The sequence below is a fragment of the Cynocephalus volans genome, chromosome 13, assembly GCF_027409185.1.
Source record: "Cynocephalus volans isolate mCynVol1 chromosome 13, mCynVol1.pri, whole genome shotgun sequence".
In the NCBI taxonomy this organism is placed as follows: domain Eukaryota; kingdom Metazoa; phylum Chordata; class Mammalia; order Dermoptera; family Cynocephalidae; genus Cynocephalus; species Cynocephalus volans.
The window spans coordinates 102055353-102081251 of record NC_084472.1 but is presented as its reverse complement, the minus strand read 5'-3'; the positions used below and the strand labels follow the sequence as shown (position 1 = coordinate 102081251).

At 39.8% G+C, this 25899-nt stretch overlaps 1 protein-coding gene across 1 annotated transcript; it reads left to right on the top strand.

Annotated features, from left to right (window-relative positions):
- The first annotated feature begins 451 nt into the window (after positions 1 to 451).
- Positions 452 to 16009, top strand: SARAF (store-operated calcium entry associated regulatory factor). Its single transcript, XM_063077228.1, has 6 exons — positions 452 to 668; positions 6447 to 6625; positions 10132 to 10549; positions 12304 to 12445; positions 13079 to 13233; positions 15195 to 16009. Exons 1-6 carry the CDS (start codon positions 566 to 568, stop codon positions 15218 to 15220), a joined length of 1023 nt encoding a protein of 340 aa, XP_062933298.1. The 5' UTR covers positions 452 to 565; the 3' UTR covers positions 15221 to 16009.
- Positions 16010 to 25899: the final 9890 nt, after the last annotated feature.

Here is a 25899-nt window from a genome sequence, read left to right as displayed (position 1 = left end):
ACCAGGCAATATATTTCCATTCTACCTCTCGCCCGAACCTTCTCTGAATTTAGCAAATAGTAACAGAACACCAATCGTGCCAGGCACTATGCTAGGTGCCGAAGACATAAAGTTGAATGAAGTACACTAATTTCCCTGGAGAAGGTTATCGAGGTTTTGGAAATATATAACTTGACTGCGTTTCTTAGATTTCACGTCGCGACGGTTTCAACCTCTTACTGCGCAGCTCCTGCGGGCCGAACCCTCTTGCGTCTTCGGAGACCGGACACAGCACGGAGGCGCCCCGCCCCCGACGGCGTCTGGCTCTAGGCCCCGTCCCCGCCGCGGCGCCCCGCCCCTACCGCGCGGCGTTCCAGGGGCGGGGCCGGCAGCGGCCACTCACGGCCCGCTACGTGTCGCAGCTGCAGTGACGTAGCCTGGCGCACGGACCCCTGTTGCGGCTGCGGAGCTGCGGAGCTTCAGACTGACTCTCCCTTCACCGACGTCTGAGGCCCCGGCGCGAACCTCCGCAGACCGGTGCGGGCCCGCGAGCGCCTGCAGCCGCGCGCCATCTTCTTGGCGCGCCATGGCCGCGGCTGGCGGCCCCGGAGCGCCCGGGCGCTACCCGCTCTTCGGCCTGCTTTTGCTTGTGCTGGTCGCAGGCCCTACCCAGGGCTGGAACGACCCTGGTGAGTGCTGTCGGGGTCCGCAGGCGCCCCGTTCGCCCTTTCCTGCTGCCTTCAGCGGCTCCGAGAGGCCCCGCCGGAGTCCGTTTGTGCTGGTCGCCCCTGAGCCTCTTTGCCTGGTTCCTCATTTCTGTCTCCTTTGCTGTTCCTCGGTGCCCTGCCTGGATCCTCTGCTCTTCCCTGACGTTCGACAAGTGGGGACGGGCAGGGAGCGGGCGGGGCGGCTCTGTATCCGTAACGTCCCCTCTTCCTTCCCTGGACTCCCAGGCTTTGTCCACCTTCTTCGTTCTCGGGCTTCAGCCCTCCGAGTCCGGTTAGAAGCTCAGCGCTTAACCTGCGCATCTCGCTTCGTTGTCATGGCTGTCATGTCATCGTCGCGACTGTTGTCATGGCCGCCTGTTGCTATGGCTGGCAGTTGCCATGGCACCGGCAGTGTCCCTTAGCTCACAGGGCTGCAGACCTGGTCGGTCAACAGAATCATAGATTGTACCGTTTTCGTCACCAGAACTGCTGCTTATTCTGGTCACTGCAGTGAAGTCCTTTGAGTTATACCAGCTTTTCCTGTTGGTTTTCACCGTACACAAAGATTTAAAACATATTTTCATCTTATTATTTTTCTTGGTGATGGTACACAATAAGTGATTTCTAGGGAAGAGATTCGCTCATATCATTATGCTATTAAAATTGTCTAAAGAAGTTTTTGAGATGAGTAATCCGTGCAATTAATATAACACAAATACATACCAGATTTTGACGTTTTCGATTTGATAAATGATCCATGATGATTAATTGGAATTATGTAAAAAATGACCTTTCTGCAGGTAAGAAGACATCGTTTTTGATTTGGAGAATAAAGATGTTAAGGCATAGAAAGCATACCAATATTTCATTTGTGATTGGAAGTGCCTACATTTTTTAATTTAAGCAACAGGTTTATTTCTGTAATGTCCTGTTTTATTCCTACATGCTGAAATGAGGAGGAAGGCACTTTGCTTTGAGTAACCCATTTGATGTGGATGTTTTATTACCAATAAATAGAAAGCCAAGTTGGATTTAAATGTCTGTACATTTCTTATTCCTAGAAAGTTGTATATCAATGGGAGACTTGATCACAATTATAATTAAAAACCTGAAATGAAACATTAATTGAACACTCAGTCAATTCTTAAATAAAAAAAGGAAGTTTCCAGATGAGGAGTCAGGGGAACTATTTAAAAAAGGAACCAAATTTAAATTAATGGTTAACCACTGCCTGGTGGCTCTTATTCCACCCGTGCTGTAAAACTATTGTTCTGGAACAAAAAGCACCAAAATGTTTTGCAGAGTAAACTCAATTGATTTTTATAAATTCTACTTCATTTTAAGTTTACTTTGAGGAACTGTTTTACGGAGGTCATCTATTGAGATACCTTTCATCCAGTCCTTTAGTAAAGCAATAATCACTCCCTAATTTCCTTTCAGCAGGAACCGCCGTCTTGCAGTAATTCGCCCAAATGAGGGAACACAGGGAAAGAGGAGAGGCCCCTGATATATGTTCTCTAGACCTTTTAGAAAGTATGGAGTTGTTCCTTTGGCCACATATATGCGAATCTACAAGAAAGGCAATATGTAGACATCAAGGGAATGTACTGCTCAAAATGAATGCCCCATAAATGTTCATTCCCATGGCAAAACTGGAAGAGTCTACAGTGTTACCCAGCATGCTGCTGGCATTGCTGTAAACAGACAAGGCAAGATTCTTACAAAGAGAATTCATGTGCGTATTAAGCATATTAAGTACTCTAAGAGCCGAGACAGCTTCACCCAAAACGCGTGAAGGAAAACGATTAGAAAAGGAAGGAAGCAAAAGAGAAAAGAACCTGGGTTCAGTTGAAGCACCAGCCTGTTCCACCCAGAGAAGCACACATTGTGAGAACCAATGGCCAGGAGCCCAAGGTGTTGGAACCTCTTCCCTATGAATTCATGGCATAATGGGTGTAAAAAGAAAAAAGACCAAGACTGCCGTACTGCAAAACTATTTCTCTTAAATGAGTAGAAGTGTGGTGTTCCCTCCCCCAAAGAAATATTGAAAGCAAATATTGTGCCCTAAAAAAAAAGTCACTCTGTTTTAACTTTTGTTTGACTTTGGATGCACTTTGTCTTAAGCTAACATAGGCCAATAATTTGGGGAAAAAATAGCACTATTCTAAAGAAATTACTACCTAGGAATTTCCAAAATTCTTTTTTGAATGTAGTGTTATATTTAGGTCACTCTTCTGAGTGTTGGGAATATAATTTTTTGTTTCGTGGCTGGCCACAGGGATTGAGCCCTGTTACTATGGGCCTTGGTGTTATCAGCAACATGCTCTAACTGAGCTGGCTGGCCAGTTTTGGGTGTTGGGAATATAACAGTGAACAAAACAGTATCTTGCCCCTAAGGCGTTTACTTCTATTGAGGAGAAATAGACAATAAAATAAACATGTAAATACAATGCCATACCATGAAAAACATTTTGTTCTTAGACCTTAAGGATCTCTGGGAAGGAAAGATGCTGTAGTTATCATGATACCCATGTGTATATAGCTCTTAAAATATTTTAAGTAATATTATACTTGATCACCTATTATGCATCCATGTAATTTTAGTAAATTATATCTAAGCTTCACAGCAGATTTCAAGGTTGACATTATTATCTTAATTTTAGAGATGAGGAAACTTCTACACAGATAAATTAAGTGCTTTGGCAAAAGTCATACAGCAAGTTGGTGATGCCAGTTTAGTTCAGTGTTCTTTGCATTATCTCAACCCTGTTAGAATAAATTCAAGTTACTATTATTCCTGTTATTTAGTTTATTGATACAGTCTGACTTTTAAAACCATTGAACATTTTCATTGTTTTAAATTTTTAGGTGTGAGGAGGTAGTTCGGGTTTATTATAGCATATTTTAATATAGTTATGGAAAATTTTAGATCATTAGCCCATGTGGAATTAAGTTTTCATATAGCTTTAGGTGGATTTTCTTCTAGCTGCATAGTCAGTTATGCCAGTGCTGTTTATTAAAGCAGACATGTTTTTAAAAAGCCTGCTTTATCATGTATTGAATTTCCACATGTCTGGATTTATTTCTAGACTTTCTTTTGTTTCACAGTTCCCTTGTCTGTTTCTGTTCCAATTTCGTATTGTTTCGATGATAGTAATTTTATAGTAAGCTTTACTATCTGATAAAGCAGTGCATTCTTTTAACAACAAATATATACATATACACACACGCACACACACATGTATATATAGGCTATTTGTTGACATTAATTTTTCCGTAGGACCTTTAACATAATTTCTTTCCAGTTCTAAAAAACCCTATTGGGTTCCTGGTAGAAAGTACATTACAATCAAGGATTATATGCATTGCATCTGTTTGTATTATCAGACCCTTTTTCCATGCTACTGGTTTGGGCCTGTTGTCCTTCAGAATATCCTACTTTCTGAATTCTGTTTTCTCATGGCATGGTTTTAGCTTGTTCTCCCCCGCCCCTTGTTTTTTTAGTAGGCTGGATGTTAGATCCACGAGATTGATTAGATTCATATTAAATACTTTTGGGGAATACATCATAGGAGATGGTGTAATATCAGTTTGTTCCACCATTAGTGATGCTAAGATTGATCACTGGATTAAAGCGGTCTGTTTCTCCCTTGTAAAATTACATTTTTCCTGCCAGTGCACCATACCAATATCCGTTCACCTAATGATTTTAACACTAATCACTCTTTATCTGAATCAGTCTCTTTAGGGGTTATAAAATGAAAATGATGATTTTTTTTTCTAATTCTATCATTTCCTCTACATTTAGTAGCTAGCATTTTTCAGTAAGGTTAAGATTTCCTTTATGAGCCAAGGCTATTTTAGATTATTGTTCCTGCTGGAAAATCAGGAAAAACATTTAATTTTTAATCTTTAATTACCAATTTTCAAAGTAAGGAAATAATTGGTGGCTACTTGAAGTGGTGGTGACAAATTAGTTTTTGGCATTCTCTCTGAATATTATTGATTCTTAGGTTTTCATAGATTTTAACATGATATTCTCAGCTAATCATTATCTTGCTGATCAGTCTTTTGCTTTTGGTGTCTCAAGACCTTCCCCACCCCAGGATTATAAACATACTCTCTTGTGCTTTTTCCAGTTTTTTAATTTGTTGTATGTCTTATGGTAAGATAGAATGTTGGGAATTGGGTGCTAACAAGGTGGTGGAAAGTGATGCCTGCTCTATCTACAGTGGCAAAAATGAGATTGCCCTCATCGAGCCTCTTGACACCCATCAAGCTAGAATACCGTCACTGTGAAAACCCACAGTCTCCATGACTGTTCTTGCTAGCTGAAGGACTGAGCACAGTCTGTCCAGGGTCTGCTCTCGAGACCTTGCTTGAGTCTCTGGTTGGCAGAACTGAAATCGCTTTGCACAACTGTAGCTTTTAGAAGCTTTGGGATTCGTTTAGCTTTGTAGGAAGGTATGCCAGTTTGCAGGTGAAGTGGATGTCGAGTGAGCCTATCCACAGGATCTTCTATTCGTCATTCAAGAGTGAGAAATAGGAAGACTATTTTATCATTTTGTAATAACACTTTGAAATTGATCTTTGTACATGAATGCCAGACATAATTTCACTGTTTTGACTTTTTATTCTTAAACCTCTTTGTTAATGTGATTTTTAATTTGTGAAATAGTTTAAATATTTTTAATTTTTAAAATTGTGAAATTTTTTTTTTTTTGTGGTTGGCAGTAGGGTGATCCTAATCCTTGACCTTGGTGTTATAACACCATGCTACCATGCTCTAACCAACTGAGCTAACCAGCCAGCCCTAAAATTTTGAAATATTTTAAATATTTAAACATACAGAAGTATACAATGAAAACCCCATGTACTCACCACTCAGTTTTGAATCTTTACACATTTTACTATATTTGCTACAAATCCTCCTCTCCCTGGCTTTCTCTAGTAAATAAAACATTAGGGATAGAGCTAAAGTCTCTTACTATCTGTCTTCCTAGAGTTACTCATCTGAATTTGGTGTTTAATCATTCCTGTGCATGTTTTCATACTATTATTATGTACATGTGCAGACATTAAGAATATGTAGTACTGTTTTACCTTTATTCCAGGTTTCTGTAAAGCTGTCATACTACACCTGTTCTGCAACTTGCATTTTGCTTAAAACGTTTTTACCATTTATCTGGTTTGATACAAGTTCTAGTTCACTCATTTTTTTAAAAAAATTTTTATTGTATCATAATGGATTATACATATTTTGGGGTTCAGTGTTGACATCTAGTTCACTCATTTTAACTGCTGTAGAATATTACACTGCAAGAACAGTTTAGAGTTTATTAATCTGTTCACCTATTGATAGACATTTAAATCATTAAATGTACTTCAGGAACATGCTTGTATATTTTTGCCATTTTAATTAACCATTAATATTATTACACAATAGTACAACATTTCATGTTAATGAACTTTATGTTTTTCTGATTTAGCAAAAATTACGTAGAACTTGTGATATAGAAATGTCTAGCCTGAAATGAAGGGAGGTCTTAAAAAAGGTCTGACTATCTGAATTTTATGCAAAAGGCCTGGATATTGTTGGGGTGGCTTTGAGACGCTGATTCATCCTCTCTCAGTCATCCTCAAAAGGCGAGAAAGTCATTTACTTTTGAAACTATTTTTTTTTAACAAGAGTTTTGTTAAGGTGAATCTATGTTTGACAGGATGTTTACTCTGTGTTCGTCTGTGTTCTTTCTGTTTCAGACAGGATGTTGCTGCGCGATGTAAAAGCTCTTACCCTCCACTATGACCGCTATACCACCTCCCGAAGGCTCGATCCAATCCCACAGTTGAAATGTGTTGGAGGCACAGCTGGTTGTGATTCTTACACCCCAAAAGTCATACAGTGTCAGAACAAAGGCTGGGATGGTTATGATGTACAGGTAATATTCACTCCATTGATGGCAGTCTAAATGGAATTTTTATTCAATAAACTATTTATTTGGACATTCTTCAGTATTTTTGGAAAGCAGATATGGACAATCTCAGGTCAACCTAAAGTATGTAAATGCCAGTCACTATTCCTTTGGAAGAAACAACCTCCAGAAGAACTTAATTGATTTTAAAGCCTGGAAATAAATACTCATTGTAATTTTTGTACCACGATTTCCTTCTAAGACATTAGTAAAATTTTAAAACTTTTTATATATTTTGGGAGGGGTGATAGGGGAGCTCTTCTGGTTGTCATTTTCCTGTCATTCCTCAAAGAATACCAAACTGTCCTTAAGAAATAAAGTTAAGGTGATCAGGAATCATAGATTGTAAATTGTAGGGGTACATATGCCCCTGTTCTTCAAACACTTCATTTTAAAATTGTTTTATAACTGAGGGTAGTTCTGAATGATAGCCTTTATGATGCTGGCATTTCATACATCTCCTTAAAGTTCCAGTACTTAATATGGTTTAGAGATGGAATAGATTTTATTAAATGAATTCAGTTTAAATTACTACTTATATATTTCTACTTTATATTCTGCCTGTTTTCAAAAAGGATTTATTATAACTGGTTACTAGGCAAGAAACTTGTGTTGATAATTTCACCTTCTATCAGAGTGCTATTCTGGTACAACCTGTAAGCATGGTCTGTGCAATTTAGAGCGAGTATTGATGTTTACTGGGTAATACTTATTTCACCACATTTTTTCCCCAGTATTGCTTAAATCAGTTGTAGAATCTCCAGATTAAAGCAGAAGTCTCTTTCCCACTTTACTTTTAAATCACTTTTACAGTCTTGAGGGAAAAAAAAGACAGTAATGGTGATGTTATTCATTAAACATATATTAAATGTGTAGTATACAAAATGAATAAGATAGAATCAGGAAACTCTCTTCCTAGTAGAAGATATAAGACAAACACTCAGATTACATGTAGGTTCCAACAAAGTGTTGTAAAGTCATGTCCAGTTGGGGTCATGGGGAAGATGTAAATTTGCAGGTACTTGTACTGTGTTAGGAGGGAGTGATCAGATTTTTAGAGATGAAGAGATAGAGAAGGGAGCAATAGCATGAGCAAAGAAGTGTAGAGCATATCATATGTTGGCTTATGTTTAGTAGTAGGAGAGAGCCTCCTCCAATTCCAGGAGTTGAAATTTAAATATAGTACTAAGAAGCCACTTTTAGAATGTACTGTTAAGGAAATGGCGGTTAACATTAAGTATCAATTTCAGTGCCAATATAGATTTAACTTGTTTTATTTATCTAAATCAGCAAACTTATAAATCTTCCTCCAAATAGAATTATATAAAAAATAAAATAGGATGCTGGTTAGCTCAGTTGGTTAATGTGTGGTTCTGATAACACCAAGGTCCAGGGTTCAATCCCTGTGGCTAGTCACCAAAAAAAAAAAAATGCTGCTTAAAGTAATGAAAAATAAGAAAGAAAAAAGAAGTATAATAACAACAATAAAAAAAGAAAAATTGCATATTATCCAAATCAAAAACTTTCAGGCTTGAAAGAAGATCATCAAGAAAATGAAAAGTCAACTCACAGAATGGGAGGAAACTTTCAAATCATATCTGATGAGGGACTTGTATCCAGAGTAGATAATTCAATAAAAAGACTAATAACCAAATTAAAAATGGGGAAAGCATTTGAATAGACATTTTTCCAAAGAATATATGCAACCAACCAATAAATAAACACATAAAAAAAGTTCATCATCATTAGCCATCAAAAAATGCAAATCAAACCACAATAATATACTACTTTATGCCCAATAGGATAGCTGTAACCAAAAAGACAGATAAGTGTTGGTGAGGATGTGGAGAAATTGGAATCCTCATACACTGCTGTTGGGAATGTAAAATGGTGCAGGTGCTTTGGAAAACTATCTGGCATTTCCTCAAAAGATTAAACATAGAATTACCATATCCCCTGTCATTCCATTCCTAGGTATTTACCCAAGAGAAATGAAAATATATGTCCAAACAAAAACTTGCACACAAATGTTTGTAGCAGCATTATTCGTAATAGCCAAAAAGTAGAAACAACCCAAATGTCCATTACTGATGAATGATAAACAAAATGTGGTATATCCCTACAGTGGAATGCTCATTATTATTCAGCCATAAAAAACAATGAAGTACTGATACATGCCACTACATGGATGAACTTTTTTTTTTTTTTAAAAGATGACCGGTAAGGGGATCTTAACCCTTGACTTGGTGTTGTCAGCACCATGCTAACCCAGTGAGCTAACGGGCCATCCCCATATGGGATCCGAACCCATGGCCTTGATGTTATCAGCACCGCACTCTCCCGGGTGAGCCACAGGCAGGCCTGAACTTCTGTTTATATGAAAAGTCCAGAATAGGAAATCCATATAGACAGAAAGTAGATTGGTAGTAAGTCTGGGTGGTTGCGGGGGGGTGATTACTTTTGAAATTTCTTTTGGGATGATGAAAATATTCTAAAATTGATTGTGGTGATGGTTGCACAAATCTGAGAATATACTAAAAACTATTGAAATGGGTGAATTGTATGGTATGTGAATTACATCTTAATAAAGCATTATAAAAAAGTAAAACAGTGTATCTGAACTTTGAGAGAGGAAGATAATTTGTACAAAAACTAACAAAAAGGCAGGAGAACCAATTAAATCTACTTTAGCTTGTATCTCTTTAAATGTTAAATACATTTTGTGCTATTTAGCACAAAATATAGTTACAGAATTTAAACTAAACTTGGGCTTATTATTTTTTTAAGGTGGAAATTTTTTAGGTTAGCGTGTATTCTTTTTGCATTTTTCTGAATATCTTTTAAAAAAAACTTAATTACATAGGATTGGACCCTGGAAGGTTAGTTCATGGTTTTATAAAATTTGTGTAGGAAGTTTTTTTCTCAGAAGGTTGTATAATATTGCTGATGTTATATATATTCTGATTTTTGAGGTTTAACATCTTAAAAAATTTCTATTTTAATTTTATGTCTTTGGTGCCTGGACGATATAGGGATCTAAACCCTTGACCTTGGTGTTATAAGGCCACACTCTAACTAGCTGAGCTAACCAGCCAGTCCCCAAAATTCCTATTTTTAAAGAAAGCATCTTGAACAATGGTGGCAAAAAGCTGACATTTAAAATTTTGCTTAAATTTTATAAATTATAGAATACCTATTATGTACAAAAATATAACATGTACATGTAAGGAATAAAGATAAAATGAAATTGTGTACTCATCACCCACCTTAAGAAGTAGAATACTAATATCATCATCATCTTTGAAGCCCCTGGTTTGCCTTCTCCCCAACACAGAAATACTCATCACGCAGAATTTTGTTGATCATTCTCTTGCTTCATTTTGCAGTTTTATGACATATATATCTCAAATAATACATATTAAATGAAAAAAAATCTTTTGGTTCTAATAACCTATTTCTATTTTTCTTCACAGTGGGAATGTAAGACGGATTTAGATATTGCATACAAATTTGGTAAAACCGTGGTGAGCTGTGAAGGCTATGAATCCTCTGAAGATCAGTATGTACTAAGAGGTTCCTGTGGCTTGGAGTATAACTTAGATTATACGGAACTTGGCCTGAAGAAATTCAAAGAATCTGGAAAACGGCACGGCTTTACCTCTTTCTCTGATTTTTATTATAAGTGGTACTCTGCAGATTCCTGTGGCTTTGGTGGATTGATTACCATCGTGGTGCTACTTACTATTGCCTTTGTAGTTTATAAGTTGTTCCTTAGTGATAGTCAGTATTCTCTTCCACCATATTCTGAGTATCCTCCATATTCCCACCGTTCTCAGAGATTCACCAACTCAGCAGGACCCCCTCCCCCAGGCTTTAAGTCTGAGTTCACAGGTATGTTTCCTGGGAAGATGGGAGATGGTGAATCCTGTGCTTGTTTCGGAAATAGAAAATGATTGCATTGGGAAACCAAAGATTTGTCTCCTCATTTTGTCTTACACTTTCAACTTCTTTTACCTCTTCTATTCTACTTCTGGTTACTATTTTAAGCATGCCTGATTAAATTGTAAATCATCTTAATCAGGAAAACTTGATCAGATTTGGTGATAAGCATGTACCTTGACCCCTGTCTCACACTATACATAAAAATTAATTCGTGAAGTGTTATAGATCTCAACATAAAAGCTAAAACAATTGTTTGTAGAATAAAACATAGAAGAATATTTGTCATGACCTAAGGATAGGCAAAGATTTCTTTCTTGGTGGCTGGCCTGTACGGGTAACCCAACCCTTGACCTTGGTGTTAAAGATTTCTTAAAGAGAACACAAAAAGTACTAGCCGTAAAATAAAAGATGGATAAATCAGACTTTATTTAAATTAAGAACACCTAGGGCCGGCCCGTGGCTCGCTCGGGAGAGTGTGGTGCTCATAACACCAAGGCAATGGGTTCGGTTGCTGCAGACAACAGCAAGTTAAGGGTTAAGATCCCCTTACCGGTCATCTTAAAAAAAAAAAAAAATTAACACCTGTTCATCAAAAGACACTATTAAGAGATTGAAAAGGCAAGCCACAGACTGGGAGAAAATATTTGTAAAACATATCATCTAGAATGTTTAAAGAACTCCCACAAATCTGAGAAAAGACAACCCCAGCTTTGAAATGGATAGAGGACTTGAGCAGCCATTTTGTAATAAAGGAGATGTCCAGATGGCCAGTACAGATGTGACAAGGTGCTCAGCATCATTAGTCTTAGGGCAATGCAGAGTAAAACCACAGTGCGATTATTTTTAACCACCAGCTAACCACCATAATGGCTAACATTAAAAAGACGAAGTACCAAGTGTTGGCAAGGATGTAGATGACTGGAACTTTCATTCTTTGCTGACAGGAGTTAAAATGGTAAAACACTTTGGAAAACTATCAATATCTACTAAACCTAAACATGCCTACCCTGTGACCAGCGGTTGCATTCCTACATACATACCTAAGAGAAGTGAATGTATATGTGCACTGAGAGACGTATACAAGAATTTTCATAGCAGTTTTATCCATAACAGTCAAAAATTGGAAATAGAATATCTGTAAATATTAGAATGGGACAAATAGTGAGTTTTTTTACACAATGGAATAATACACGAGTTAAAAAAAAAAAAAAACTACTGATTTCGGCAACAGTGGGATTGACTCAGAGCAGAGGATACTTTTTAGGTCCCTTTAAGATCTGACTTCCCAACTAATGCAAGTAAATATCTGGCTGCTTCCACTGGGATTCCTCTGTTAGAAACTCAGATACAGCTCTTACCCAGAGCTTTTAGAGACATTTGCTGTACAGAAAGGAAATAATTCTGAAAAATGGTGTCATCTTCTAGTAGCTGCTATTGAGCAGGGCAGATGTAATTTTATAGGAAGACCCTCCCACTAGTCCCAAAATACATCCCTCTTCCATGTCTGGGGGAAATGCACTCCTTAGTTATGAACCAATATTTTACAAATATCCTTTTTAATACAAAACTTGTTTATAAGTTGAGGCCTGAGTATTATTAATAGTACAGTACAGATGAAATAATTGAAATATTATCTTTGCTTTTGTAGGCTATATTATCTTTACATGAGGGTACATAATATAATAAATCATTTTTGTTTTTAGGACCGCAGCATACTGGCCATGGTGCAACTTCTGGTTTTGGCAGTGCTTTCGCAGGACAACAAGGATGTGAAAATACAGGACCCGGGTTCTGGACTGGCCTGGGAACTGGAGGAATATTAGGATATTTGTTTGGCAGCAATAGGTAGGCTTTACATTGATCTTACTTGCTCTTTAATTCACCTTTTCTTTAGAGGTTTCTTTGTTTTGCTTTCAATTTGACTGCATTTGATTTTCTTAAGGAAAATAAATTATGGTGGCATCACCCTATTCAATCAGTTTCTCTGGGAATGGCAAAAGTACACTATATGTGCTTTGATCAGTATATGTTAATTTCTTTCATTTTGTTTCTTCCTATGTCATCTTCATAGATATTATGAGATAGGAAAAAGACTGTTTACTTGATGTCTAAGAAAATGAGAAGGCAGGAAAGAACACAGTGTTTGGGGAACAGCTAGCAACCTGGTTTGGTAGAAGAATGATGAAAACAAGTCTGGAAAGCTCTTGGGTCCAGATTTTGGAGTGTCTTGAGTAATGGCAGTTTAAGTTTAGATTCTGAGTGCAAATTCAGAAAGCACTTGCTTCCCCCATAGCAATGACCATAACAATGACAGAAATATAAAACAGTACTTATTTCATGTTAACCCTCATATACCAGAACATTCAGGAAAAAACATTTGATAAAGACGTTTTTTTCCTCTGGTGGTTTAGGAACAGGAAGGTATTTAAAAATTACAGTCATGAGAAAGGTGCTTAACCCATTGTTATGTCTTTAAAGAGCAGCAACACCCTTTTCAGACTCGTGGTACTACCCATCTTACCCTCCATCGTACTCCAGCCCGTGGAATAGTCGTGCTTACTCACCGGTTCGTGGGGGCTCAGGGAGCTATTCGGCATGCTCAAACTCAGAGACAAGAACCAGAACTGCATCAGGTAAGAGCAAAGACATAGGAGTTCCTAGTATGTAGCAGTAAAGTACAGAAATAATTTGGGAACTCAAGAAGACGATTAAGTCTGTATTCAGCAATCATGGTTTTATTTGGTATACTCACCAAAAATATTAATAGCGTAAATAACTGAGATTAAAATGTAATTCAGATACATTCTTTCCTTCTACTCCTAAACATTCTTTTAACATCAGACAGGGATTTGCTTTAGACTCAGCTCTGCCATTAACCAAAGTTTTAACTTAAACTTTCCTGGATGTTAGATTCCACATATGTTTAATTCTCTGATCTCTAGGGATCCTTTAAGTTATAACCAGAATTTTCTAAGTAGAAGCTTGAGCTTTTTTTTTCTTTTAGGTTTTTTTGTTGTTGTTGTTTGTGTCTATTTAATTTTTTTTTTCTTTTTTTTTGAAGCTTGAACTTTTTTTAAATTAAAAACAGTTTTGTTTTTTATTTGTTTGGCAGCTGGCTGGTACAGGGATCCCACCCCTTGATCTTGGTGTTACAACAGTGTGCTCTAACCAACTGAGCTAACAGCCCAGCCCAGAAGCTGGAACTTTTTAAATTCAGTAAAATTAAAAAAATGCATTGAGCAGTACTTTAAATAATTGTCAAAAATATAACTATAATGTTTATTGCAGTGGCTAAGACGAAATTTTATAGGAAGTAAAGGTATATAGAAAATAAAGTAATAACTGGGTTTAAACATCTAGCTACTCAGCAGAAAATGGGAGGTGGAGGGTGATGAGGCAGTAAAATTGCTGTGGATTAGGTTTGTCTTTTTCAGGAGAAAGAAGTTACAGAGCAATGATTAATTCTTGAAATTGATGAAGAAGTTTACATGTTTTAAATGTAAGAGTGGAATTCTCATAGTACTGATTTGGTTATAAATTGGTACAGTCACTTTGAAAGACTTTTACTACCTGGTAAAGTTGAACCTAAGCGTACCCAGGACCCAACAGTTTCACTCTTAGATATACAGCAACAGAAATGCACACACTTGTACACTGACAGATAAGCACAAGAATATTCTTAACATCCCTATTCATAGTAGCCTCCAACTGGAAGCAACCTACGTGTCCATCAGCAATAAAATGGATGAATAAAGTGAGTTATATTCATACAGTGGAATACTGGACAACAGTGAAAACAATCAGTTCTGTGCAATAATGTGGATAGATCTACCAAATATAAAGAAGCCAGATACAAAAGAATATATACAGTATGATTACAGCATTTATATTTTATGAATATAAATGCTCAAAACAAGCACAACTAACTTATGGGGTTAGATATTAAGATGGTGTTTACTTTTGGGAAGAAAAAGAAGGGTAATGATTGGGAGAATGTGTAAAAATATGGCTAGGTAGCATGTGTCATGACAGAAGAAAACTCATTCTTAGTGGAGACAAAACTTACAAAAAATCATAACCATCAACTAGAAATGTTTGGGACTTAGGTGAAGAAATCATGAAACATTTCCAAATAACCTAAAAGAAAACCTGAAAAAAATTGAGACTGTCCAGGTGGGAGGACTTGTTATCTACCATCGAAAGTCCATAACCCTCATATTACATCTGTTTACCCCTGGAGCTGTGACAGGTAGCAGGATGTGGCTTATGCTCCATTGGCTTCTCTGATTATTTGGCTTGGACTTTGGGGATTGCCTGTGTCAAGCTGGCCCCACCATAGAACACACCTTTGGTTTCCTAACTGAAAGTTATTCACAGAAAGCATGTGTGAGTTTAGTAGGCTCGGCGATTGGGAAGGCTGTTGTGGGAGGGGTTGCACTGTCCTGCATATCCCTGTTCCACCTACTGGCTCATTCTCTCCTTCCCTATCTCTTTCATTTATTTGCTAACAGTAAATGTATATTACTTTTGTAACTTTATCAGCAATTCTAATGCATTTTAAAAACGGATGTAAATTTTACTGTTCTCATTCTAGGATATGGTGGTACCAGAAGACGCTAAAGTAGAAAGTTGAAGTCAAACATTGGATGCAAAATTTCTGATTTTTCATTGCTTTCTCTTTAAAGAAAGTGCTACCTGCTAACAACTGGGGAGAGAGAATAGCCAAAACTTATGTTGTGTTTTGTCCTTTATAGCTTTTTGTATTCTATTATTTGAGGCTAAGAGTTGATATATGACAAAATGCTTATGTAATGTATTTCGTGTAACATGCAGATATGTATTGCAGTTTTTGAAAGTGATTACTGTGGAATGCTGAAACTATATTGCTTAATTTTTAAAGCCTGTGATGCCATAAGAAGCATTAAGAATGAAGGTGTTATACCAATAGAAACTGAGTACGGAAAATTTGATCTTAGGTGGTTTTAGTTGATGAGTCATTTATTACCACGTAGAAACAGTATTCTATTTGGTATTATGTTATTTAGTGTTTGCTGTTCTTCAAACATTTAAACCAAGCTTTGGACTACTAATTATGCTAATTCGTGGGTTCTGATCACTTTTGAGCTCTGGAACTTTGAATCCTTCAATGGTGTGGTGGGCTTCTGGTAAGTGAGAATTACCTTTTATAGGAAAAGGTAGAAAATATGCATCTAGAAGGTTGTTGTGAATGATTGTGTGCCGACAAAAAAAGCTTGAAACCTCCATATTCAATTCCTAAGAGGTAAAGTGCAGATGCTTCAACAAAGGTCTTTTAATAGCAAAAGCATGCAGTTCTCTGTGGAATCTCAAATATTGTTCTAACAGTCTGTTTCAACCTTACATTAAAATGACAGAATAAATAAAAGCAAACAAGGGATTTTGTTGTCATTCTTTCTATTAGCCGTGACACAAATTGTTACTTTTTTTACTTTCCCAAAGGAGAGGGGTTCATGCAGAAGTTCAGTCTCCCTAAACAATTTCATAGATAGTCATACCTTAGGTACCAGTCATTTGGTAAATGTTTTCAAAAAATAATTTAGGAATGTTGTGAAAGCCTCTGCTAAAAAATTCCTTTTTTTAAAAAAAATTGAATCTCCAAACCTCCCAGTCCATCAAAGATTGTACAGGTACTCCTAGTTAAGCTTTGTAACCCGAGGGTCTCATTTTATATTTTAGGAACTGATTTAAAACAAACCAAACAACCCTTATTGAGACCTTAAAATGTTAGTTAGGGGGTAGTTGCAAAGGTATTGTGAATAGAACTATCCTTTCTTCATCAGTAAAACTATGTAGGAATATTAATTTATATTACAGAGGAAACAAAGTTTTTCTTTAGTTCCACTAAATCCTTGTTCAATTTTTTCTTAGTAAAAGCATAGGGAATAAGCAGAGAACCCAGTTTATTGCCTTTCTCCCTGTTTGCTTATTGTACTGGGTTTTAGTTGAGTATTTGCTATAGGAGTTCATAATCTTGCATTAAGTCTGTTTTATTTGGGGAGCAAAGTAAAAAAAATTGTTAATTTAAAGCTGCTATTGATTGTTAGTGATAGTATTCTGCATATTAAATTGGATATTCTCAAAATGCTAAGATTTCTATTTTGAATGTATTGCAGGTCATTGGGATCCTAAGAAAATAATGAGCGAATATTAAGAGATTCTACTGAGCTGGTGACTATCAGACTACTCTGGGGAACCCTAGGTGTATTCTTTGAGGATTTTTCAGAGGTTGCCAGGAGGAGGTGGGTGGGGGGTTAGGGTGAGGAAGAGGCAGAGTGTAGATCTCAACCCACCCCCTCCCCTAGCCCAGCTAGAGTATCCCTCTTTTATCTGTTGTGTATTTATACTGCTTGTCATTTATGGAATAGATTCTGAGGTATCATCTCCCCAAATCTAAGATGCTCTGAGAATAGAAAACAGTACAGCTAAGTCTTATTAGGGACCAAATAGGGGCTGCTGCTAAGGGAGACCAGTACCCCAGTGGGAGTTTAGTGTGCCTGGTTTGGATGCTATCAGAAGGAGAAGGAGAAATGAAAAGGACCTGAAGACAAGCTTTGCAGTTTTATTCAAATGAGGGTTCAGTGAACCTTTTGGACATTAGGATGAGGTTTCTGGTATTTTAACCAATAAGGGGTGTTGCTACAGTTTCAAGCAGGCTTCTCTCTGAAGCCTCTTCCATTCTCTTTCTGTTCTGACCCCTGTTCTCCAAGACCAGTTTATCTGTTGTTCTTCCACAACACATTGTACACACTTTGGCTATTGCACTTAGTCTGTTGCAGTATAATTATCTTTTAAGTGTACGTCTCTGCTGCTTTTAACAGAATACCCAAAACTAGGTAATTTGTAAAGAAAATGAAATTTATTGTGTAGTTTCAGAAGCTGGAAAATCAAAAGTCCAGGGAACACATCTGATGAGGGTCTTCTTTGGTGGTAGCTTTAAAGCAATGCAGAGGTCTCATATGGCAGAAAATGGTGGAGCAGAGAGAGAGGGGAGGTGCCAGGGTCCTTTAAACAACCAGTTAGAGTGACAACTCACTACCCCCCCACCCCAGGGAAGGTGTTAATCTATTCATGAGAGACCTGCCCCTTTTGACCTAAATAGCTCCCAATATTGCCACACTGGGGATCAGATTTTGACATGAGCTTCGGGGGGACAGCATATCCAAATTCTCATTCTGCCCCTGGTCCCCTAAAACATGTCCAAAACTTATGTCTCATGTACAAAATACAATCATTTTATTCCAACAGTCCCAAAAGCCTTAGCTTGTTCCAGCACAAACCTAAAAGTCCAAAGTCCAAAGTCTCATCTGAGGACTTCTGGTCAAGATGGTGGAATAGACGGTCCCCAGCAACATTCTCTCCCACAAATCTACCAATTTACAACTATAAAAAAGCAATGACAGCCAAGCTGGGGCTGCTAGAGCTCAGGGGAAGAGGAGGGGAGACCTACAGAGTGCATAACGGTGGGAGAAGCCATGAAGAGAAAGAAAAGACCTCTGACCATTTTGAATCCTGGCCGCTTCCAGGCTGGAGCTGCTGAGCTCACAGGGCAGAAGCTGGGAAAAGCTGCAGCTGTGCCCTTCAGATGAAGTTGCTTGGAGGTGGCAGGGGAGAAAAGGGCCTTGGTGGCCCCAAGGCCAGCAAGACCACTAATAGGGTTCCCATAGGCCCACATAGGAGCAAGGAGCCACAACTGAAAAAAAGGAGCGACTCAGAGGCTGGTGAGCCATTGCATGGCCCGTCCCATGGGAAGTGTTCGGGGCATGGGTGGTGGGGAAGATGGCTCCACTGGGGGAACACAGGCACAGCAAGGAGAGCTGATCTGCCCCCCAATCAGTGTAGGACCACTCAGAGGAGACTGGTCAGGAATATAGAATTGTAAGGGATGCGGTTTGATGAAAAGATTCAGGCGCCAACCAGAGTTTCTATACAACCCAGGTACACTGGATCTCACCAGACCTGGAAGTTCCTATAAGGTTAACCATTAAAACCTGAGCTGCACAGAAAGCCTTCCCTAGGGAACCAGCAGCAAAGCAGCAATTTAGCTCAACCACAGAGATCAAGTGCTGGTCCCCACAGGAAGTGCCCTGGGCTCTCGAGCTGTGGGGCGGGGGGTCGAGGGCCTCAGCCATGCCCCCATGATGTGCACAACCAGCCCACCCTTGACCACCAAGCCATTGCAGGGAGAGCCCCAGGTTGCTGAGCTGGGGTGGTGGGGGGCGAGGGTTTTGCCACACCCCCCGACATCTGCACCCATCCCAGCACTAACCAAGCCACCACTGGAAGCCCCCTGGTCTCCCCTGTGGGAATGAGGGGGTGCCGCAGGCCTCAATTCCCGCCCCTCCTCCTTCCTGCTCCTTCCATCCCATTTCCTTCCCCTTTCCTTTCTCCCCCTCCCTCCCAACCGCTCCACAGCATTATAGAGTGTAAAATAATTATAATATTAATTAAAAAAAAAAACACCAAAAAACCAAAAAAACACAAAGTCACATCTGAGACCAAAGGCAAAATTCCTTCTGAGGCAGGACAGAATAGGGCCATGCCACAGGCAGGCTGCTCATAATTATTCAGACTTGATTGGCACTACCTGCTTCCTTGCCTGGCAGTTAATGGGCTCATAATGAGCTGACGACAGCTTAACCACCCTACCTACCAATCAGCATGCTATGCCTAGAACTTTGCAGGTTACAAACACTGTGGCACCTGCACACTGGGAGGAACGAAAGTGCAGAGGAACTTCTACCTGTGACATTAGACCTCAAAGGACAAAGTTAAGGGCAAAGTGACCCCACTGTGCACGACCAGATACTTGGGGATGCATGACAAGAAGCTGACACAACCTCGCATCGGCCTATTAGGACTTAATTATCCTCGATCCTCCCCCATGGCCAAATTTTCCTCTGCTTAGGATAGAGAAATACCCCGTCCCAGAACAACATATAAATCCTCCCCTTAGGAATCCACTGCACATTACTCCCTTGCAGAGATGCTCACGCACTGGGCGGCACTTACTTTCGCTTTGCAGTAAAGTCCTATTGTTTGAATGTTCTGTCTGGCCCTCTCTTCCTTTTCTTTTGCTCAGTACCTTGATGTGGACTCCACTCAGCCTTGTGAAAGATTTTTCTACAGTACTTGACTAAGAACCTGGAAGTGCCAGTAACACTTCCAGCTGTGAACCTGTAAAAATAAAAACCAAATTTATCTGCTTCCAAGATACAATGGTGGAACACATTCCCATTCCAAAAGGGAGGAATAGGCTAGAGGAAAGGAGAAACAGGCCCTAAACAAGTCTGAAACCCAGCAAGGCAAACGTTAAATCTTAAAGTTCCAAAATAATCTTTGACTCCAAGACCTGCATCCTGGGCACAATGTTTGTTTTGGGCCCCCAAAGCCTTGGGCAGCCCTACCCCCATGGCTCTGTTGGGAGCATCCCACTGGGCTGCACAGGTGCCAGTGGCTCTACAGTTCTGGGGTCTTGGTGGCAGACCTGCCCCCTTGACTCTACTAGGCATTGCCCTGGTGGGGTCTCTGACCTCACATTTATGCTTGGCGTTGCTCTAGTAGACAGCCTCTGTGGAGGCTTTGCCCCTTGGGCAGGTCTCTGCCTGGGCCCCCAGGCTTTTCCGTGCATACTCTGAAATCTGATCAGCACGGGAGTTCTGACCTGCTCCGTTTCGACCTGGGTCAGTTTACCCCTCCTTAGGCAACCTGGTGGTCCCCTGCTCCCATACTCTGAAATCTGGGTGGAGGTTGCCATGCCTCCACTGCTTTTGTTCTGCTGGTCTGCAAATTTACCACCACATGGATGCCACCAAGGTTTCTGGCTTGTGCTCTCTAGACCTGCTGCATGAACCACACTCGGGGCTGCTTGAGGCAAGGCTGTTCCAGACAGAGCATCTGGGATGCAGGGAGCAGCATCCTGAGGACAGTGGTGCCCCTGGTCTGTCCTTCAGAACAACTTGGACCTTCTAGGTCTCCGGGCCTGTGAAGGGAGGGACACCCTTCCAGACTTCTGAAATGCCTTTAGGGCCTTTCTATTCTTGTCTTGGCTATTAGCATCTGGCTGCCTCATAGCCAAGCTAAAGTCTTTAGAAACCAGTCCCTCTGCTGCATCATTGGGTTTTTCTCCTGAAAATGCTTCTGCTTCTCTACCACATGGCCAGGCTGCAAATTTTCCAAATCTTTACATTCTGCTTCCCTTTAAATTATAAATTCTGGCTTTATGTCATGCCTTTACCACCATAACAAAGACTGTTACAAGTAGCCATTCTTGTAACATGTCTGAATGTTTTGCTGCTTGGAAATTTTTTTCTGCCAACTCTCTCTGGTTCATAACTCTTAAGTCCCACCTTCCACAAAGTCCTGGGGCATGGACACAATGCAGCCAAGTTCCTCGCTATGGTGTAGCAAGGGTGATCTTTTGTCCAATTCCCAACAAGTTCTTTTCTGTCTGAGATCTCATCAACATGGCTTTTACTGTCCACAGTTCTGTCAGAATTCTGGTCACAACCATTTAACCAATCTCTAAGATATTCCAAACTTTCCCTCATCTTTTTGTCTTCTTTTGGGTCCTCCAAACTCCTCCAACCTTTGTCCATTACCCAGTTCCAAATTTGCTTCCACGTTTTCAGGTATCTGTAGAGCAATACTTCACTCCTCAGTACCAGTTTTCTGTATTAGTCTGCTGTTGCTTTTAACAGAATATCTGAAATTGGGTAATTTGTAAAGAAAACAAAATTTATTTCTTATAGTTTTGGAGGCTGGGAAATCCAAAGTCTGGGGAGCACATCTGGTGAGTGTTGTCTTTGGTGGTAGCTTTACAGCAATGCAGGGGTCTCACATGGCAGAAAATGTCTGAGCTGAGAGAGAGAAAGAGGGGAGGTGCCAGGGTCCTTTAAACAACAAGCTCTCATGGAAACTAATAGAGTGAGAACTCACTCATTATTCACTCTCTGCCTGAGAGAGCATTAATCTATTTATGAGGAATCTGTCCCCCATGACCTAAAAAGGTCCCACTACTGCCACATTGGGGACCAGATTTTGACATGAGCTTTGGGGGGACAGTATATCCAAACTCTGTGAAGGTCTTTCTCACTACTCTGAACTCCTTAGGGGAAAGGATCTAATATTCCATGTTCCCGCTCCCTGAAGCGAGGGCATAGTCATGTGACTAAGTTCTGTCAATCAGATGCTTCCTACAGGTCTTTGGAGGGAGTGGCACGAAGACTTCAGGACAATTATAGATGATTTTCTGCAGAGATGGAGTAGTCAAAGACTTAGCAGAGGCAATGGCAAGTGTCTCGTTGTAGTTCCTAGGGAGACATTCTAACCGGACAGTTGCTGTTGTATGTCTTGGCTGGGTTGTGTGCTGCGTGGATGCCCATGTCCACAAACTTGCCTCCTCCCAAGCCTGGATTTCTAGTATTCCCATGAGCTCTGTGGCTATTTGACACATAAATTAATAACTTCCTTTTCTGCCTAATTTAATAGAGTCAGTTGGTTGTTTGCTACTGAAAATCTCGTATGTATGGTGAATCCCCTAAGATTCTTTAATTGCAAGCAACAGATACTGGCTGGTTAATTGTAGTAAAACATGGTGGTTGACTCCCAATAACTGTTCCTCCTGTTTTGGTTTCTAAACCAGTGGTTCTCAAACTTGACTGAGTATAAGAGTCGCTGGAGGGCTTTGAAAACACATGGCTTGGCTGCACCCCTAGAGTTTCTGATTTTGTATGGTCATTTTTATGTGCCAACTTGGCTGGGTTAGTCCCCAGTTATTCCATTTAACACTACTCAAGGTGTTGCTATGAAGGTCTTCTGTAGAAGTGATTAACATCTGTAATCAGTTGACTTTAAAGAAGATTATCTGATGATCTGGGTGGGCCTGATCCAATCAATTTAAAGGCCTTGGGAGCAGCACTAAGGTTTCCTGGATAAAGAAATTCTGCAGCTTCAGCTTGAGAGGTAGTGCCTGCTCTTCCTGATGGGCTACCTTATGGATGGCAAGAGGCCTCTATCCAATTCCTCATGACAGTGTTTCCTTGTGGAAGCATTTCTTCCTTGGGCACTAGAACTTCCAAATCCACTGAATTCACTCCATCTTATGCACCTTCCCAGATTCTCTGGACTGCCCCCTTCTTTCACTTGGTTGGTGTCACATGCACACCAGGTCACCCCTCCACTTTGAAATTTGAATGCAACACTATTGTAAGGGGTGGGATATGCTTCCTGAGTGGCTGCCAGGGGCCCAGAAGGTGCAACTCAGAAGTTCAGGGAATTAGCTCAACGGAATGAGCAATGACCGAAAGGAAATAAATTCTCCTGTCTTCAGGAATTACTACAAGTTATGTCTTCTTGCAACGTTTGTGGAGAAGTCCTGTGTGCAGAGTGAACATACCTGCCGTGTCTCTGGCTCACCAGGAAGCAGTAGTCAGTGTGGTAGTCCACCACATGGCATTGTGCCACCTTGTTACCTGCCACACTCTTCTCTGTTTTTCACACTCGTGTGTCTGAACGTGCTTCTGTCTAAGTGCCAGAACTTTAATTTTTACTTGGCTTCTGCTTTCTAGAGGACTTGTGCTAAGACAATTGGTTGTGACAGTTGTTTAGAATGGAATTTTGGAATTGAATTTCTTACCTAAATCAGAGGACCTTGAACACTTACATTTTCCTAAGTCCTTCTTGCTGGCATAACAGCCCTTTCCATTGCCAAAGGGGATTATCCTCCCCTTGCCTAAAGACCGTGCAATAGCCTCAACTGAAGCAGGTGCTTTGCAAGATAACATTTCTTCTCAAGACTGGGCCTTGCCTCATCCCTTTGCCTCCAGGCCAATAAGTCAGATCTCAACCTTGACAGGCAAAGACAGTCCCTGCTTTGGGAGGAAATAGGTCACACACCAAACGAATTAGCACCTAGCTAATATGTTCCAGTGGGACCAGGGAAAAACCACATGTGGGAATTCAGTCGGAAGCTGGGCTGTGGGGGAGGGATGAGATAGGGTGGAGAGAGAATTTCTTCATGTTCGCCTGTGACCTGGGTTTCAATATTCTGTCTGAGGTACTGGTTCTCATACTCTGCTAGAATGGTTTCCTGAAGCTCTGATATGATGATACCTATAGTAAATGAGTTGAAGAAGCCAGAATTTCTGTGGTATAGCATTGAGTAAGTGTTAGAAGACTGAGGGAGGTGGGAATGTTAGAACTGATTTATAATATGAGACCACGTAACCCAGTAACTGACTCCCCTAAGAGGGTCCAGAGCATCCCCCTTCACTAAGTAGTAAGGAATATACCGGGTACAGGGTTATGGCATTTTTAGGAGCTCAGTGATGGTTGCCTTCTGTAGGCAAAGGTTAACAGTAGGAGATGCTGTCACAAAAATGGACTTCCCAGTATCAATAGAAATGATGAGTTTCTGAAATGGCAGATTGCAGCTCGCTCTTAATTGTCAGAGGCAAGGTAGGTGTAATTCCATATTGGACAGCAAGGCAGGAGCAGCTGGTTTACAAATGGATTTACATCATATGCTGACACTACCTTGAAGGGCAGTGAAGTGAATTTTGAGCAATGTATTTGAAATGAGAGATGGCAAGAAATACGTATTTACAATTTTTCATAGACAGTGGCTTCTGGTTTGACTGGACAACCAGGGACTTGAATAAATGAGACTGGAAACTTGGTGATAAGGAGGAGATCTGGGGAAAAAGTAGGTGGATGGACTTCTCCAAACAGACAAAAAAAAATAAATAAATAAATAAAAGACATTTTTTTGGTCCAATATAAATGCTTACAGAAGGGCAACCTGAGTAGTGGTGACTCTCACAAGATGACATTTTCTGTGGATATCATTCAGCCTCTTTTTTCAGCAAGGCCCTTTCTTGCTCAGTTGGCTCATGAACAAAGTGGCTAAGGGATAGAGATGAAGGGTACACACAGACTCAGCAACAGGGGCTCTCGTGCACCGGAACTGATCAGGCTACAACCACTGCTGAGTGCCCAGTCTCATATCAGTAGAGACCAATGCTGAGCCCTGGATGGAGTACCATTTCCTGGGGGAACTGGACCCACCTGTTGACATGCTGATTACATTGGACCACTTCCATCATGGAAAGGGCAGTGATTTGTTTTCACTGGAATAGACATTTACTCTGGGTTTGGATTTGCTTTTCCCACTCAAAATGCTCTTGTAAAAACTTCATTATGTGGACTTACAGAATGTCTTATAAGCACCACAGTATTCCACACTGCATTGTTTCTGATGCAGTAACTCATTTTATAATGAACAAAATGCAGCAATGGGATAATACCCACATGATCTACAGGGGCCTCTGTCCTTCTCTGTACATTTTCTTTTTTTTTTTTAGCTCTGTGTTGCCTCCAGGGAGATGTTTAGTTTTGCTAATTATCCTGTGTAATAGGATTGGTTCAAATCATCTAGTCCTCACCTTGGGATTATAAGGCTGTGCTCTAACCGACGGAGCTAACCGGCCAGTCCTAGTCCTCAATTATGTGAAAGTGGAACTCCCCCGCTTTATATATTTAAAGACAGCTCTATCTTTTACTCAACTTCTTACTTTACCTAGTTTTTGGATCCCTCACTATCTGGTCATGAATTTTGGTTTGATGATTTTTTTTTTTTTTTGTTATTCCCATCACAATCTTTCCAGTCTCCTTATTAAAAAAGAAAAGATACATTTTTCTTCTTACATTAAAATATTCAAAATTATAACTATCAAGTTAAATTATTTAGTTAAATTACATTTAGTTAAGTTAAATTATATAGTTAAATTATTTGCAACTATACATATTTTAATAATTTCAAATTATAATTATGGAATATAATGTATATATTCCATAATTAAAAAATAAAAGCAATGCAAGTTCTTTGTAAAACATTTTGACAGTTTTGAAAAATAGAAAAGCAAAAGTTTGTGTTTGCCCAACTTCCTACAGCTCTTGCTCTTCTCATCCCCTCAATGTGGCCTCTCTACCCAGAAGTAATCTCTGTTAACAGTTTTTGGGTTTTTAATCTAGAAATAATACATAATATCCAGGATTTCATCACAACGAATAGCTCTACTTTATTCTTTTCTGGTTTACCACCAGTTCCAGCTGGTCTTGGGGAAAGGCTGGTTCTGGGTTAGCTTGTGGCTCTGTCTCAACTTGTGGCTCTTTCTCACTGCAATTGCCCCAGATCTTACACCAGGGTATAATGAGCATTCTTTGGGAAGAATGGCTGCACATGTGGGTTTAAACTACAGAGA

Coding starts and splice junctions, on each gene's coding strand:
- SARAF (XM_063077228.1), top strand. CDS start 566: ATGGCCGCGGCTGGCGGCCCCGGAGCGCCCGGGCGCTACCCGCTCTTC. Junction 669..6,446: donor CCAGGGCTGGAACGACCCTG/GTGAGTGCTGTC, acceptor TTTCTGTTTCAG/ACAGGATGTTGCTGCGCGAT. Junction 6,626..10,131: donor GGGATGGTTATGATGTACAG/GTAATATTCACT, acceptor TTTTCTTCACAG/TGGGAATGTAAGACGGATTT.